General features: G+C 50.4%; 2 protein-coding genes across 2 annotated transcripts in view; one reads left to right on the top strand and one right to left on the bottom strand.

The window, feature by feature from the left end:
* The first annotated feature begins 56 nt into the window (after positions 1-56).
* On the top strand, positions 57-4702 carry LOC113205250 (puromycin-sensitive aminopeptidase). Its single transcript, XM_026420789.2, has 14 exons — positions 57-396; positions 773-1020; positions 1121-1274; positions 1362-1653; positions 1730-1878; positions 1967-2131; positions 2243-2347; positions 2421-2661; positions 2737-3005; positions 3085-3307; positions 3400-3599; positions 3703-3810; positions 3963-4082; positions 4204-4702. The coding sequence occupies exons 1-14, from the start codon at positions 280-282 to the stop codon at positions 4414-4416; spliced, it is 2604 nt and encodes an 867-aa protein (XP_026276574.1). The 5' UTR covers positions 57-279; the 3' UTR covers positions 4417-4702.
* LOC113205248 (serine/threonine-protein kinase par-1-like) overlaps positions 4631-16748 on the bottom strand; it is a 67196-nt gene continuing 55078 nt past the window's right edge. The window contains exons 6-10 of the mRNA XM_026420785.2: positions 13164-13334; positions 12711-12834; positions 10891-11120; positions 8119-10806; positions 4631-6434 (exon numbers count right to left, since the gene is read on the bottom strand). Of these exons, the coding sequence (XP_026276570.2) occupies positions 6285-6434; positions 8119-10806; positions 10891-11120; positions 12711-12834; positions 13164-13334 (3363 nt within the window). The 3' untranslated portion in view covers positions 4631-6284. The remainder of the gene's footprint in view (positions 6435-8118; positions 10807-10890; positions 11121-12710; positions 12835-13163; positions 13335-16748) is intronic.

Raw genomic sequence — 16748 nt, 5'->3', positions numbered from 1 at the left:
CTTTCTCCCTTCCTCACCTCTCCTCCTCATTGCCCCCATTCCCCCATTCGGACCGGGATCGAGCGTCCTTCGTATTCACTTCGCGTCGGCTCCTGCACCTAGCGACAGACACCATCTTGGAAATTGTGGTTAGGGTTTCGTTGGATTCAACAATATTTTTACAAGTATTGGTGTCTGCCAGTCAACTTTCTTTCTTGTAAACTTGAAAAAATAGAAGAGAAAAGCGGTCGTGCAAGTCCTGCATCCCTTTAGTGGCAGAGTTTGTCAACTGCAGAGAAAATGCCCCGTCCCTTCGAGCGGCTCTCAGCCTCTGTGGTTCCCAAGCATTATGACTTGTTTCTCAAGACAGATTTGGAAAAGTGCGTGTTCAACGGACACGTCACCGTCAGCCTGGAGGTAAGCACATTTCCCAGAAAGTCTACACCCGTTCCCGTTCGTGTTCTTCGCAAACTTTCGCTACAACTTTCTTTGCAAGTAATGTAAACATAACCTCTTCGCGCCGGTGATGTGGTATTCAGAACGTCGCAGAATTAGATAAGGTGATGACTCATGAATGGCCCAAAGAAATATACTCGCTCTTAATATGTTCCAACTTGAATTCACCGATGCCATCGTATTATAAGTCTTTATTTTCAATTCATAGAGATGTCAAACTGTATCAGTAACTGTCAACAACTCATATGAAGTAGCTGATGTTCTAATGTCTGTCTACACTCATTTTGTCATTCAAACCAACACACCGTATTAAACGAAAGTTGCATTTATTTTCCAGGTGAAGGAGCCTACTAAGCGCATTGTTTTAAACAGCCAAGATTTGAAAATTGACGAGGACATACAACTTGAACTCAGTGATGGCAGTATTATCCGTGCGTCTGAGCTTGACACCTCAGATAACGACTGTGAAACTATTGCCCTTGTGTTTCTATCAGATGTACCTGCAGGAAAGTGCAAAGTTACTCTTAAATTTAATGGTGAACTTACCGACAATCTGAAAGGTCTTTACCGTAGCAAATACACAAGGTAAATGTTTAATTACTATTGTATAGCTTCCAGTCTTAAAATGAAAAGCACCAATTATGAGATAGTTTGTTGTACTAATTTTTTTTTATTTTATTTCCAGCCATGATACCAATGAGGAGCGCTACTGTGCTGTCACTCAATTTGAGGCGTGCGATGCACATCGGTGTTTCCCATGCTGGGATGATCCAGCCATTAAAGCAACTTTTGACATCACTCTTTCTGTCCCTAAAAATAGAGTCGCTTTGTCCAATATGGTACATTTTTACAAATTATATCTCTACCTATCATTGCTACCCTTTTGTTCTTAGAAATAATAAGAGCTTTTCTTTCAAAATTTCCAGCCTGTGAAAAGTGAAGAAGTGCTTCCTGATGGAAATGTGTTGGTTAAATTTGAAACAACTCCTATCATGTCAACATATCTCGTTGCTGTGGTGGTTGGGGAATTTGATTACATTGAAGATAAAACACCTGATGGCATTTGTGTTCGTGTGTACACTCCTGTTGGGAAACAAGAGCAAGGAAGGTTTGCTCTTGATGTTGCTGTGAAAGTCCTCCCTTACTACAAAGAATACTTTAAAATGCCATATCCACTTCCAAAAATGGATCTGATTGCTATTGGAAGTTTTGCCGCAGGTATGTTTCATTTTTGCTCTTCCCTTCTCTGTGTTGGGAATCCAAACTCAACTTTTTGTTTTTTTGTTGTTGAAAGGTGCCATGGAAAACTGGGGTCTTGTTACATACAGAGAAACATGCCTTTTGGTTGATCTCCTAAAAACTACCACTCAGAGGAAGCAGTGGATTGCTATAATTGTGGCTCATGAGTTAGCTCATCAATGGTTTGGCAATCTGGTCACAATGGTATGCTGTGCAAATTCTATAAAGAAAAAACAACAAACAAAAACAATTAGGAACAGTATTGATTACCTGTCCTGTTAATCTGTTTTAGGAATGGTGGACTCATCTCTGGCTCAACGAGGGCTATGCTACATTTGCTGAGTTCTTGTGTGTAGCTAATCTGTTCCCTGAGTATGACATCTGGACTCAGTTTGTCACTGAAACTTGGAGTCCAGCTCTGAAATTAGATGCTTTGAAAAACAGCCATCCAATTGAAGTGAGTTTGAAACTATAATGAAAAAAATTAAGAATGAAAGTCTATATTATCCAATTTTATGTTACTGTCACACTTTCCTTTTGTTAAAAAAAATAAAAATATCTCTTGTAGGTGCCAGTTGGTCATCCCCTAGAAGTTGATGAAATTTTTGATGATATTTCGTACAGTAAAGGTGCCTCTGTTATTAGAATGCTGCATAGATACATTGGAGACGCTGTAAGTTTTTTTTAACGAAAGTGAGCAATATAGATATGTCAATAGCATGTGTAACATTTTGCTTCTTTTACAGGATTTTGCTAAAGGCATGAATTTGTATTTCAAGAAATATCAGTATGGTAATGCAGCAACTGATGACCTGTGGAACACACTGGAAGAAGCTTCAAACAAGCCTATATCGTCTGTCATGTCTAAATGGACTAGACAGATGGGATACCCTGTAATATCAGTTCGAAGTGAGCAAGTTGGAAATACTCGCAAATTTTATCTGAAGCAGTCTCAGTTTTGGGCAGATGGCAGTGCCAGTTCTGGAGGTGTGTTTGGTCAACTACCCTCTGCTAAAATTTCCTATTATGTATCTTGTTTCTAATTATTTTTTATTTTTTCAGACTCACAGTTGTGGATGGTTCCTATTGAGTTCTGTTCAGCAAAAGCCCCCAATGAGGTTGTCCATGAAGTGCTTTTAGACAAGAGCGAAGCAGAAGTTGTCATCAGTGGTATTGGGGAAAATGACTGGGTGAAGCTGAATCCTGGCAGTGTAGGCTTCTACAGAGTACAGTATTCCAATGAAATGCTGCAATTGTTCAAGCCTGCTGTTTCTAACTTGTCACTTCCACCATTGGATCGTTTAGGTCTCCTTGGTGATCTCTTTGCTCTGGTGAGTAGAGGCATTAAGTTGTAGAACTTTGCATTGTTAATCTTTCTTTTGCTCTCTATAAACCTATCTATCATTTCAGGTTCAATCTGGCCAAACAAGCACAGATCAGGCCCTTATACTTCTTGAGGCTATGCAGAATGAGCACAACTGCACTGTCTGGTCTTCAATGACTTCAGTGCTAACGAAGATCAGGATGTTGTTGCAGTATGCTGAGGATATTCAGCCAAAGTTCATGGCCTTTGGCCGACGTATGCTAGCTTTCATTGGGTCAACAATTTCTTGGGATCCTCGCCCAGATGAGGGTGAGTAAATAAATTAAAATTCTAAAAAGTATCTTCATATTCATATTACCCTGAACTTACCTTTTTTACTAATATCATTTTAATTATCATAGGTCACAAAGATAAATTGCTTCGCAATGTCATTCTTGATCTACTGTATGCATTTGAGGATGAAAATACTAGTGTTGAAGCACAGAAGCGCTTTGAAGCTCATAAGAATGGCACCACTCCTTTGTGGTCTGATATTCGTGGAACCGTTTATAAAACTGTCCTTAGAAGTGCTGATGCTGCCACTTATGAAACATTTTTGGAGGTAGGTTTGATTTTGCTTTGTTTTGTGTTTTTGTGTGTGTCTAGTCACTTTTCCCCCTTTTTCTTCTTTTGGTAATTTACTATTATGTAATTTTTATATCTAGCTCTATCGCCAAGAAACCCTTCAAGAAGAAAAGGAAAGAATTTTGTATGCTTTGGCAGCTATTAAGGATGACGACCTACAGGCCGCGGTTCTCAAATTTGCCCTGACTGTGAGTTGAAACATCCATGGACTAATCTTTTTAGAGAGAAATTCTGAATAAAACTAACCAGGGTTACCACTTGGCATCGGCATTATTGACCGCACTCCCCCTTCGGTCCAATCAATCAATGAAACTAACCATTCTTTTTGTTGTATTTTCAGGATGAAGTAAGAACGCAAACTACTTTAACACTTCTAGGTGCTATTGCTCAGTCTCGTAAAGGAAGAGATCTTGTCTGGAACTATGTGAAAAACAACTGGGATGAGATTCATAAGAAATATGTAAGTACCACATCATTCCTCCTCATTGTCTCTTGATTTCTGTTTACTCAGTGTACTGTACTCTGTACTGCACCCTGCTGAAGAGCATTTCCATCTTATTTACTCACTCTTATCTTCTCAGGGCACTCCTGTCATACTGTCTGGGTTCATCTCATCATCCTTCTCACATTATGCTTCAGAAGAAAAAGCTGTGGAAGTAGAGAAATTCTTTGCAGAAAACAAGACTAGCGGGGCTGAGCGAGCTGTACAACAAACTGTGGAGAGAATACGAATTAATGCAGCATGGCTGAAACGTGATCTTCCTTGCATCAGGGAGTTTTTACAGAAATTTTAATTGAATCTTTTGTCATATTCCTCATATGTGTGTAATTATTGGAAAACTCTTTTTTTAATTACTTAATGTAACCAAACAAAGAACCTTTTTGGAATTTTTCTTGAATTTAGTATTGGCTTGGGCCAATGTGTATATGTATATGTGTAGAATTTGATGAATTACTTATTGAGGTATGTTATCATGGGGTCAGCAAATAAGTTTTGTTGTAAAGCAATTTTAAATCATGATTATTTATTGTACCACAGGGTTAAAATCTAATCAAACTACAATACATTCATCTTCATTATCTTGGGCCTTCCTTATTTTCTACCTCGTCTACTTGAATTAGAAAACAGCTGGAGACTTTTATTATTCGCACAGAATTCAAATATGGAATTAAGCACAGACCTTGTACGATCTGCCTAAGAATTGTGTCTGTTACCAGGATTCAGTCAGTATTGCATTGTCTTGAAGTTCTACAGGCACTATAAAGTTTCATCACAGCAGCCTTTTTGTTAAAGGTTTTATTTTACAGAATGCAAGGAGTTACATTTTATTTTCTTTGGTTCTGTTAAAGATATGTTCCTTAATTCATATGCCTTCCTTAGGTGAAGGTAAAACATGGTGGATTCTGCTTCTTGAGATTTATTAAGTCATAATATTGAAACAGCCCTTGAAAAGAAAGCTTAATATTTAGTATCAGAATTACACATTACTTCTGACCAGCAGAAGAATGTTGATTGTTCTTTACAAAATAAACAAATTACAAAAGCATGTCAGGTTCACTAGGTAATAGACATGACATCCTAATATTACCTTATAAATATTATTGCTCTTGCACAAATGGCCATTGTGTAAGGGTAATGTGCAGTTAAAGTATTTGATGATATGCTGAGTCTGCCAAATAAATTATCTGAAGTGCTGTGCACAAATATGTACTGCCCTTTTTGAGGCAAGTGTTCAGCCAGTTATAAACCTAGATAGACCTGGGGAAGTAACTTTTCTTTGACTTTATAATTCTTTTGGTGTGCCTAGTGCTGCTGCACTTTGCGTCAGTCAGTTTGTGATGAATAATGTCTATTGCCTACACAAGCAATGATATAATGATATGTGAGCCCGCATAATAACATTGCTTAATAAAATGAACTGGCTACAATACTGACCCAAATTTTGCCAAGCATTATTTGACTGTTCCAAAGGAAGTCAGTTTGCCCATCAATATTGCAGATCAGCATCTGAGCAACAATTTTACACGGGTTTAATTCTCCTGTGCACTGAGTGGTACACAAGTCTTATTCTTAGATTGGAGATATGTTAGAAACAATTAGCCATTACATTTACAGTACTCATTATTGTCAAAACATCTTACTTCACACAGCCCATTCACACATGCCAGCTCAGTTGTAAGTTGTAATAGATACTAGGCCTAGCTTCCATTATAACAGCTATGTACCTTGTTGTTTGCGTACATTTTTAGATACTCATTTCCTTACTTATGCTTGGGAACGCTGCAATTTATGTAATCTAAGAAAAAAACAGTTTCCTGTCTGGAAATGAATAATTTTTTTGAGCTCTAGATCAGGCATTTATTGTGTTATTATGGCGTGGGCACCCTCACGCGGCCATGAGAGAGAGAGAGAGAGAGAGAGAGAGAGAGGGAGAGAGAACCCTCTAGCTTCGAGCGAGGCAGGCATGAACATCTACTCGTGTCGTGCCGTGTTGTGCAGGTTGGGCGAGGACGTGGACGTGGAGGCGGGCCGGCCGGGGACGGCGGGCAGGAGCCTCCTCAGCGGCGGCGGCCCCCCGGACAGGGGCAGGCCTGGCAGCAGGCGCGGGTGCTGGGGGGGCGGGCCGCCCTGGCCAGCGGGGGCGGCCGCCCCCTCGTACTCTCAGATGGCGTCGGCCTGCTCGGTCATCTCCAGCAGCGGCACCTCGTTGAGCGGCTGCATGGAGGGCTGCAGGCCGTGGAGGCTCTGCATGGTGGGCTGCATGGTCTGGAGGCCTCCCTGGAGGCACTGGAGCGCCCCGGGCCAGCCGGCCTGCAAGCACCATCACCACCATTGTCGTCGGGTCGGCCAGGAAAACGAGCGTTCGACACTGAGTCAGTGTGCACCAGCATGCTTTGTGTCAAGAAGTATGGCCCGTATCTAGGATCGAGCTGGGGACTAATTATGTTACTGTAATTATTTTTTTCGAGGAAAAAAAAGGGGTTTTGGACTGTAATTGATGTAGACTTAGGCACAATGTCGGCTGCGACTCCTGATGGATAGGCAGCCTATCTGACGAGTCTGTAGGCTTGGGCTTATAGGCCTACCGCCATAGCAATATGTGTATGCATTACAGCTATATGTATGTGCCAGAAAGCTCGTGATATCTACGTGTTCGAAATCGTTTACTCATGCAAAGCAACACAGGTGCTAAAAACATATTTAAAAAAAAAGAAAGCACACAATTTCACTAAAAATGAAAGTGTATTTCATTTTGTACATTCCAGTCTTTCCACTTCTTCAGCCCACCACAATAATCGGCCTACATATGAAACATACCCTCATTAGGACTCAAAGGGACGAACAAAAATGTGGAGTTAAATTATAAACAAGGTCAACAACAGTGTGTTGAGAGTGTATCCTACATATTAAAAGTGTTATTAAAATTAAAACTTAATTCTTAAGACGAGATGAACCTTTGGTTATGAGTTTAATATAGTCACATCCACGAACCACTTAGTGGACTCACACGACAAACGTCAGCGGTACTTCCCCTTCCAACTCTACATTACTTGGTATTCCAGACGGTGGGGTAGTCAGTGTGCGACAGCACACTTTAGAGGAGGGAAGTGAAAGGGAAACAGCGTACAGTAACGTTAATTCGGTGGTAAATCAATGCACAGCCTTATTGAACAGTTTATGCACCTTCTCTGCTCTTCACTTCAGTCACTTTTCCGCTCGATGACAGCTATTATTAAGTTCTAGGCCATCGGCGATAAAAAATTGAATACTGAGATGCATATAGTGAAGATTTTTCAGTCATCATTCAGACAAGGAACCACCACATTCCGCCCGCACTACATCCCCGAGCACAAAGCGCACCTTGACAACAACAATCTTTTATCACAATTGAATTGAAAGTATAAATGGTCCTAGTTACATTACCTAGCCCACAGTTCACTCAAACAAGTGCTGCCTATGTACGTGCTAAAATGTAAATGCGTTGCGGCGGAAACATTGACTAAATTCAGCTTGAAGCACAACAAAATGAGATCTATAGCAAAGCGCGCGCTGATACATTTATTTTATGATACTTTGCTCATTATATCAAAAAATATTACACAAATTTGGGCGAGGACACAATCAAGGTGTCCCCACAATGAACGTTTCACGAGGCGTTGCCCTCGATGAGCGCCTGCTGCGCGCTGGGTAGGCTAGCCCGCCGAGCAGCCGTGTGAAGACGGCGGCCCGCCCAGAGAGCGTTTGACGTGCAACGCACCACCTCGGGGGACGTTCATTGTGGGACCAAATTCAAAGGTGCGATCGCCGCAAAGAAAGAAGCGATAGAAGCTACAGTATACGACATTATCACATGCGGGGCGCTCTAGACCTACCGCCGGCGCCTCGTAATACGTTTGCTCGACTTGTTCGACAACGACAACATCAAAGACAACAACAGCAGTAGCGTGGGCTCGCGAGTGCTCTACTGCTCGTGGCACTTGGCCGCCGCGGCTACCTGCTGGCCCCACGAGTACAGAGGCTGTGACTGCGGCTGCTGCCACGGGCTCCCGCAGTCGCTGATGTGGCATGCAGCGGCCAGTGTGTGGGGCAAGGCGTTCCAGCACTGCTCCCCTGCGTCCTGGGTCTGCTGCTGAAGCTGCTGCTGTTGTTGTTGCTGATGCTGCTGTTGTTGCTGTTGCTGCTGCTGCAGTCCGAGCTGTTGCTGTTGCAAGTGTTGTCCGTACGCCAGCGGCGGCACGTTGGGTAGCAGCCGACCGCAGCCTCCGGGCCAGGGGTGCTGAGGGAATTCCGGGCTCTGCACGTCCTCGGCGATGGTCGGGAAGCAGGCGGCATCCGCCAGGGCGGGCGGCAGTGGCGGTAGGATTTGCGTCTGCTGGGCCAGCTTGTAGGAGGCCTGGCGCAGCATCTGCCGCCGGCTCAAGAGCAGCTGACCCGGGTTGGGCGCGTTTCCGCTCACCCCCTGGGCGCCCACCACCCCCGCCCCGGCCTCCGCGCCCGCCGACTGCTGCTTCTGCAGGATCTGGCGCTTGTGCTGCAGCAGGCGGTGCTGGAGGAGCTGCTGCTGCATGCCCATGTTGTTGAGCTTGCCGCTGCCGCCGCCGCCGCCCGGCGGGCACGGAGACGAGGACGGCGATGGGGAGGCGCTACCCGAGTTGCTGGAGTTGCCGGACGCGTTGTTGTTGCCGTGGCCGCCCAGGTTGCCGTTGAGGGGCGCGCTGTTGTCCAGCTGGGCCTGGAGCTGCTGTTGTTGCGCTTGGAGCTGTTGCTGTGCCTGCTGGAGCTGATGTTGCATTTGCTGAAGCTGTTGAAGTTGGAGTGACTGCTCCTGAGTGAGTACTGGCTGCTGTTGCTGTTGTTGTTGCTGTAGTGGTGGGGCTGCAGACTGCGCCGGGGACTGTTGCTGTTGCTGCTGTTGCTGCTGTTGCTGCTCGCCGTCGAGGCTCGAAGAGAAGTTGAAGTTCTCCGGCAGCGAGATGCGCTTGGGCAGCGCCTGCATGCCGGTGCGCACGGCGTGGTCCTGGTACTGCGAGTGCTGCTGCTGCTGTTGCTGCAGCTCCTCCTGCGGCACGGCGCGCTGGTACAGGTTCTGCAGCGCGGCGTGCTCCTGCTGGACGAGGTGCAGCTCCATGACCCCCTTGGCCTTGCCCGCCTCGTGCAGGCGCTGGCTGTTGAAGGCCAGGTGGTGCTGGCCGGGCGTGAGCGCGCCGAGCCCCAGGCCCAGCCCCCCCGCGGGGCTCAGCCCGTGCCCCAGACCCAGACCAGCGCCGTACACCGCCCGCTCCGAGGCGCCGCCCGCCGCCTGCTGCGCCACGAGCCCGTCGGACGCCCGACGGCCCTCCCGGAAGTCGACCGGCGACCTGGTGAGGGCCCGCGACGACAGCCCCGTGACCCCCATGCCGCCGTGGCCGCCGTGGCCGTGCAGCAGGGGACTGTGGCGGAACAGCGGCCTGCTCGTCACGGAGCTGCCACCGTTGGTCGAGTACGGCGTATGGATGGCGCTCGTGCTCGCGGGCTCGGTGCTCCTCAGCGTTGTGTTCGCCACGCTGGCCGCGGACGTGCAGCTGGGCAGGCTGGTGGCGAGTTCGGGGTCGAGCTGGTAGTCCAGGCTCTCAAACAGGAACTCTGAGCACGACGAGTCGGAGCTGAGGTGCTGGCTCAGGCTCTTGTTGACGGTGCCCGCGCCGTTGCCGCTGACACCGCCCACGCCCGAGGACGACGACGAGGACGCGTACGAGGACAGGCGGTGGTGATGCGAGCCGAGGGAGGGCGCGTGAGACGACGCCGTGTCCTCCATATCCGTCTCCACGCCCTCGTCCGTGGACGTGGAGCACTGCGGCGTGATGGACGCCGAGCCGTACCGCGCGCTCTGCAGGTACTCGGACATGACCTCGGTGGAGCCGGGGCCGACCGACGTGTACTGCTGCTGGGGCTGCTGCTGCAGGGTGGCCTGCTGCCCGAGCTGCGTGGCCTGCTCCCGGAAGGGGGGCGGGTGGTGTGCGTTGGCGAGGGGCAGGCGCGCGCCGGACGCGCCGAAGACGCCGCCCCCGGAGAACGGCGACGTGTCGACGGCTTGAAGCGACGGTGTGGGCGAATGCGAGGCGCCGGCCGGGACGCCCTGCATGAAGGGGTTGCTGGGGTTGGGGTAGGGCGTGTAGTCGCGGAAGTCGTGCGGGGTGTGCTGCGGCGTGTGCTGCGGCGTGTGCGACGGGGTGTAGGACAAGCGGCCAGCGCCGCCCTGCTGGTCCCCGGAGCCGGACCCCGACACGGAGCCCGAGCCGGACGCCCTCCTCGTCGTCGACGTGACGGAGGCGCCAAGGCCCGCGCCAGCGCCGTGCACCGTCACCGTGGACCCGCCCAGGTCCGAGGTTCCCGACGAGGCCGCGGACAGAGAGTGTCCAGTCTGGCCGACCTGCGAGTAGGTGAGCCCTAGCTTGCGCATGGCCTGCTCCGCGATGGTGCTCGGCCGGCGCCGCGTCAGGGACTCGGAGCGCTCAGCGGCGTGCTTGGCCGGGCTGGGGATGGGCGACGGCACTCCGGACGCGGGCGACGCCGACCCGGCCCCCTCGTGCGGCTGCTGCTGTTGCTGGAAGGAGAACGACCGGCCCTGGTGGTGGGCCTTGACGCGCTCCAGCAGCAGGAAGTAGATGGCCGCGTGGTGGTCGTAGCTGTTCCGCATCAAGGACTGCAACACATCAGCAGACACGTTAGCCCGGGCGCGATCAACGCCGTGCTCACGGCCGCGGTCCTCGGCACGCCATGTACTCACGTCTCGGGTCTTGACCGAGTCGATGCCCAGGCTCTGCATGAGCCGCAGGATCTGCTCGTTGGGCTCGGGCCGCAGGGGCAGCGGGCCCATGGGGCCCATCGGGTCCGGCGCGCAGTTGGGCAGCAGGTGCGGCGGCTCGGCCAGCATCCACCGGTGGCCCTTGATGTCCTCCACGGTGTAGCGGCGCGCCGGGTCCAGCACCAGCATCTTGCGAATCAGCGATTCGCAGTCTGCGACAATGTAAATGGAATTTCGGTGAAACACGAGCGACGGGGGAAAAAATCAATAAAACAGAAAGGTCACGTCGAAGTTAAAGATAAATGCAGAGATTCGCCTCGCCAGCCACGCAGCTCGCTGCTCGCTATCGCATTATGATGCACGGTTGACAGCAGATCGCGGCGTACGTCACGATGGCGGGCGGGGCGGCGGGCGGCCTCACCCACTAAAGCTCCTCATCTCTGTATGCATAGCGCCTGTTCGGCCCGGCGTTCCGTTCGCCGGATAAATTATGGATCGTGAAATACTGCATTGCTCTCTCGTCCAGCCCCGCCAGGGGGTTAAGGCATGCTCGCCCCGCCCCCCTCTCCACCGCCGGCAGCAGTGCTCGTATCAAACTGAAACAACAAAGGGGGTCCGGGAGGGAGGGGGAAGGGGGGACGGGCGAGGGCACACGGACTGTAGCCCCGCGCCAGACGGGAGGAAGGGGGAGGGGCGAGGTTAAGTGGAAGAGTGTCGTGAGGGGAGAAGGGGCGAGATATGCGGGTCCTCTCTCCGACGTCAATGTCACGAGTGATGGGCATGTTTCAGCCCCCCCCCCCCCCTCTTCCCCTTTTCCTCCCTCCCCTCTACCCTCTCAACCGACACCCCGCCGCGGGACCGACCGGGCGACGGCCGTGGAGGTGACGGCTCCATCAGGACGAACCGGCGCGAGGGTGCAGCCCCTGCAGCCCCGTCTGCACCATGTCTCTCTCTGTCTGTTTCTCTCTCTGTCTCTCCCCCCCCCCCTTTCCCCTACTGCTATGGGCCGCTGAGCTGATGGCTGCTTCACTTCGGAAAGGGACACGAGAGGACGCGCAACGAAGAAGAGAAGGGAGGGGGGGGAGGTGGCAAAGGTGTGACGTCAAGGGAAGCAGATATTACCGGCTCAAGTCGCACCCCATTCGCGCTCTCTCTCTCTCTCTCTCTCTCTCTCTCTCTCTCTCTCTCTCTCTCTCTCTCTCTCTCTCTCGCACGCACGCACCGCCTTATAGCCGCCGCTCCCGGCTCTCGCTGCACCAATAATAAACCGACTAAACGCGAGTGAAAATAAAGAAAGAAGAAACGTTTTGCGCGCGAATGACGCGGAGCGCGACGGCCCAGCCGAAGGGGGGGGGGGGCGGTTATGAGTCGCTAAAATTAAAGTTGCAGAGGCCAAGACCCAGAGAGGACGCTCCAAATTTAGAAGGCAAAACATGCGGACAGCGCGCGGCGCGACGGACGCGTGATGGTCGGTGAGGAAGCCGCGCGACGAACCCGCCGTCGTCCCGTGATGACGGAAGTGTTGTGGGGCGGTGGCGCCATGCCATGCCGCCCAGCCACAGCCGCAGTCAGTGTTGCAAGGTAAAGTAGGATACCATTCCTAAGAATACACCGGTGCGTAGCGGGCTGCGTCGACGCCCGCCTACTAGGCCACATTCAGACACCTGAGCAGAGGGGTTGCCTAGAGGGCAGGCGCTAGACGCTACCCACCATCACATTGCGTGTGCGTCGGAAATTATTCGCCTACTTTATCTGACAAAAGTGCCACAAACCCCGCCCCTATCCCCGGTGACGTGCCTCACCTTCGCTCATGAAGTACGGGATGCGGAACCTTCCGGACAGCACCCGGTCGCGCAGCGAGTGCAGCGTCGAGCCGTCGAAGGGCAGCGCCCCACACACCAGCACGTACAGCACCACGCCCAGACTCTGCAAAAGAGACGGGGGGAAGAAATGTTTAATCATTGTTTTCAAAGAGTAGTAGTGCATGTACGGGAAAAAGTCAAGGGATCCATTCCTCAAGAAAAAAAAAATCAATGTACACTCTCGAAAAAATCAGGAAAAAATCATGGAAAAATCACTAAAACATCAGAAATTATATGACAGAAATTTAGAAAAAAAAATCAAGAAAAAAAAAGACAACAGCAAAATCGTTGTACGCTTGAATTTATAGTGAAGTGCCCATCGGTAAAAGTACATCATGTGTCTGCGGTTCATATCAACCACCGTGTGGCAATCGCTGCGGCTGCCGCACTCACCCAGATGTCGATCTCCGGGCCGGCGTACTTCTTGCCTTCAAACACCTCGGGAGCGGCGTACGGTGGCGACCCGCACCACGTGGCCAGCTGCTCGCCGGGCGTAAAGTAGTTGCTGAAGCCGAAGTCCGCAATCTTCATGTTCATGTTGGTGTCCATCAGCAGGTTCTCGGCCTAAAGCGAAAAAATAAAAACAAAAGGAAAAGGTGAGACGAATTCTGAGTTTTAAAATGGAGGAGTTAGCAAGACATTTTAAATGCACGTTACAATTGTGTGCAAACATGACCAGAGATAACGTGCAATCTATGTAATAGGACGTCGGCCGCAATCATTACTCTAAAGTACAACGACCGGAGTGCAAAATGTCTCATTTAATTCGGACCGCGAAAAAGGTTCGTGTCGCGCTGCGCGCAAACCCCCTTCCCCCGTCCTAAATCGCATGGCGATGTGGCCCTACCCTTATCGCGGGCCGCAGATGTTTACCGTTGTTCTCTCCCCACAGCCCCACACAGACCTGTTCTATCCCCATTTTACCCCCCGGCATCCGCACTGTTATAAATAAATTTTATAAGAAAAGGGGAGGAAACGGAAAAGTCATTCGTACGTAGTTGGTAGTCCGAAAATTACAAAATGGCTGGACCACATATTACACAGACCCACGAGGGGGTATCAACTTGCGTAGTATTCTGCGTTATTACGCGGTATAATGCGCAATCTTGTACGTAATGGAACTACAAACCGAGGGGTGAACAACTCGGCTGAGCTGGGGACAGATGAATATATTACAAAGTAATATTGGGAATACGAGTAATACAAAAATTACGAGTATTACAGATAATATCAAAGTATTACAAGTATTATAAGGTATTACAAGGTATTACAATGAATTACAAGATATATTACAAAGGTATTACGAAGTATTACAAGGTATTACAAGGTATTACAAGGTATTACAGGGTATTACAGGGTATTACAGGGTATTACAGGTATTACGAGTAATACAAGTAATACAAGTAATACTTGGTAATACAAATAATATAAAGTATTACAACGTAATACAAGGTAATATTGCGTAATATTGCGCAAGTAATATATGGTAATACAAGGTAATACAAGGTAATACATGGTAATACACGGTAATACATGGTAATACAAGGTAATACAAGGTAATATACACGGAATACAAGTAATATCAGGTAATACAAAGTAATACAGGACCCCGGGACAGAGGAATACACGAGATGTTCACCCCTCGCTACAAACAGTACAAAATATGCTCAAAAACGGTAGAACTTTTGCGAGCAATGCAGGCGTAAAACCGCGTAATATAATAGTCTGAACATGAACATCAAAATTTGGGAGCTGTTACCCCCTTGCATACAAGCAGAAAGGGAGAGGAGGTCGAAAGGGGGGGGGGGTGACTGAGCACTGGTGGGTTATTCACCGACAATTCGAATGCGTTCCCAGACGACGCGATGAGAATGAGAGTCCCGTTGGGTCATACGACCCCCCCTCCCCTCCCCACATACCCCTACGGTCACCACCCCCGGGGGAGACCAAACCCCAACAACAATTTATAGTCCTCACGCGCCACGCGGCGCCGGCTGTGCGGGGGCGTGTCGTGTGCCAACGCATGGCAGCGAAGGTGAGCAGCAAGATTAGGGGCGTGGCACGGGGGAAGGGGGTTACTGGACTGGCAGCCGACCCCCGGGGTAGTGGGGGAGGAGGGCGGGTGAGGGAGCGAGGCAGCAAGGCACGGGGGAGGGAAGGGGTTGCCCGAATGTGCGTCATCACAGGGAAGAGAGGGGGTCCGACCGCGCGCGGTCCAAGGGAAGGAGAGAGAAACCCCCCTCCCCCACCACCACTCTCCTCTCTCTTTTCCCCTTGTCTCTCCCACCTTCCCTTCCCCACTTTACCCCCCACAGAGTGTCCCGTAGCAACGGTCTCACCTCCTCGGACCCGCGGTTGGCTGGCCCGCGCGCTGCTCCTCCAGTTCGGCAAAGTAAACTTGCACAAACTAACTGTTGTAGTTCGCGGCTTCAAATACCCGACGACAAACGACCCTGTCCACCGCAACGACAGTCCGTTTGTCCGACTATACCGCCGTCCGTCTTTCTCGTCACACTGTTAAATTTCCACGACATCGCACATTGTCTTCTGTTTGTTTGTATTGAGCTCAAGGGTTTTTGTGAGAGTTTGTTTAAAACCAAAAACCAGAAACCCTTTTTACTCGCCTGCCACAGCCTGCGCACCTTACATAGTCTCGAAAATGCGCGGTACGCGTAAAGAAACTTGCGCGACTGTCGGCGATTAGACTCTCTGGGAGAAGCTGGGCGGAGCGCGCGGCGGGGACACGGCACGAATTCCACGACTCAGCGGGGAGCCATGAGGAACTTTGGCCTTTGGCGTGGGGGGTAAGGGGGTAAGGGGAGGAGAAAGGGGGTTGGAGCTCAGCGCGCGCCGACAGACCAATCTGAACTGGCATTAATTTTCACTCCCGTACAGTACCCTCAGCTTTTTTTATTTTTTACCACCCCCTTCTCCTTATTTCCCTGCAAACGCCGCTGCCGCCGGGGCTGCTCGTTCAAGAAAAAGAAAGAAAATAAATGGCAGTATATAGTTTTGTACACAGGCTGCAGTCGTAGCCTGGAGCTTCTTGGCGCAATTAAATACGAGAGTGCGGGGGCGGGGTCGCAGAGGCCAGAGCGAGAGAGAGGAATGCACGCGGGAATGCAAGTAGAGAGAGAGAGAGGGGGGAGGGAGCATGGAGCTGAGTTAGATTTCCTGATAAATGTTTCCAGGGAGAGCATCATCTCATCCTCTCTTGACGGATGGGCCACTTTCCTCTTACCCCCTTGCTCTTCAGCCCCCCCCCCCCTTCTCTGACGCGCGCTAGCGAGTGTGTGAGTGTGAGAGAGAGTGAGAGAGCGAGAGAGCGCGGTAACGTATGCATGTCCCTGTGTCTGCCATGATGGAGTGGGTCCAGTGCTGTGCTGGACCGCCCCCACCCCCGCCCCCGCCACCTCAAACCAAACCCCATTCCACTCCAGCCCCGAGAGGTGGATGGGAGAGGGGAGAGAGAGGAGAGAGAAGAGAGAGAAGAGAGGAGAGGGAGAGGGGAGAGGGGAGAGAGAGAGAGAGAGAAAGAGAGAGAGAAAGAGAGGAGAGAGAGAGGGGAGAGAGGGCCGTTCTTCTTCCGATTCAACTTATTCCAGGCGCGCCGCGTTGTTATCTCAGCAGCCGCTGTACCCAGCAATAAATATCCCGCGTCGCGATGATGGCCTCATTTTCGCAGTGTGCCCGGCGCTCGCCGCTCGCACTCGCCTTATTAAAACAGAGAAGGTGCGGGGAAAATACGGGAGGCGGGGAGACGCCAGCGGCAGACCGACTCTCGTGGAAAAAGAATAAAACGAAGAGTGGTGTGTTTATTCTATTTTATTTTTTTGGCTAAAGAATCTTAATAGGGTTCTGGAACACGAATGATACCGCTAGCTTTTCCTCTTTACTTTCCCAGTCCGTCAGTCCGTCCCTCCGTCCCTCCGTCCATCCGTCCGTCCGTCCGTCCGTCCCTCCCTCCCTCCCTCCCTC

This window comes from Frankliniella occidentalis, unplaced genomic scaffold (assembly GCF_000697945.3).
Source record: "Frankliniella occidentalis isolate FOCC.00 unplaced genomic scaffold, Focc_3.1 Scaffold52, whole genome shotgun sequence".
Classification (NCBI taxonomy): Eukaryota; Metazoa; Arthropoda; class Insecta; order Thysanoptera; family Thripidae; genus Frankliniella; species Frankliniella occidentalis.
Note: the sequence above shows the minus strand (reverse complement) of the source record. Positions and strands in the feature narration are given on the sequence as shown.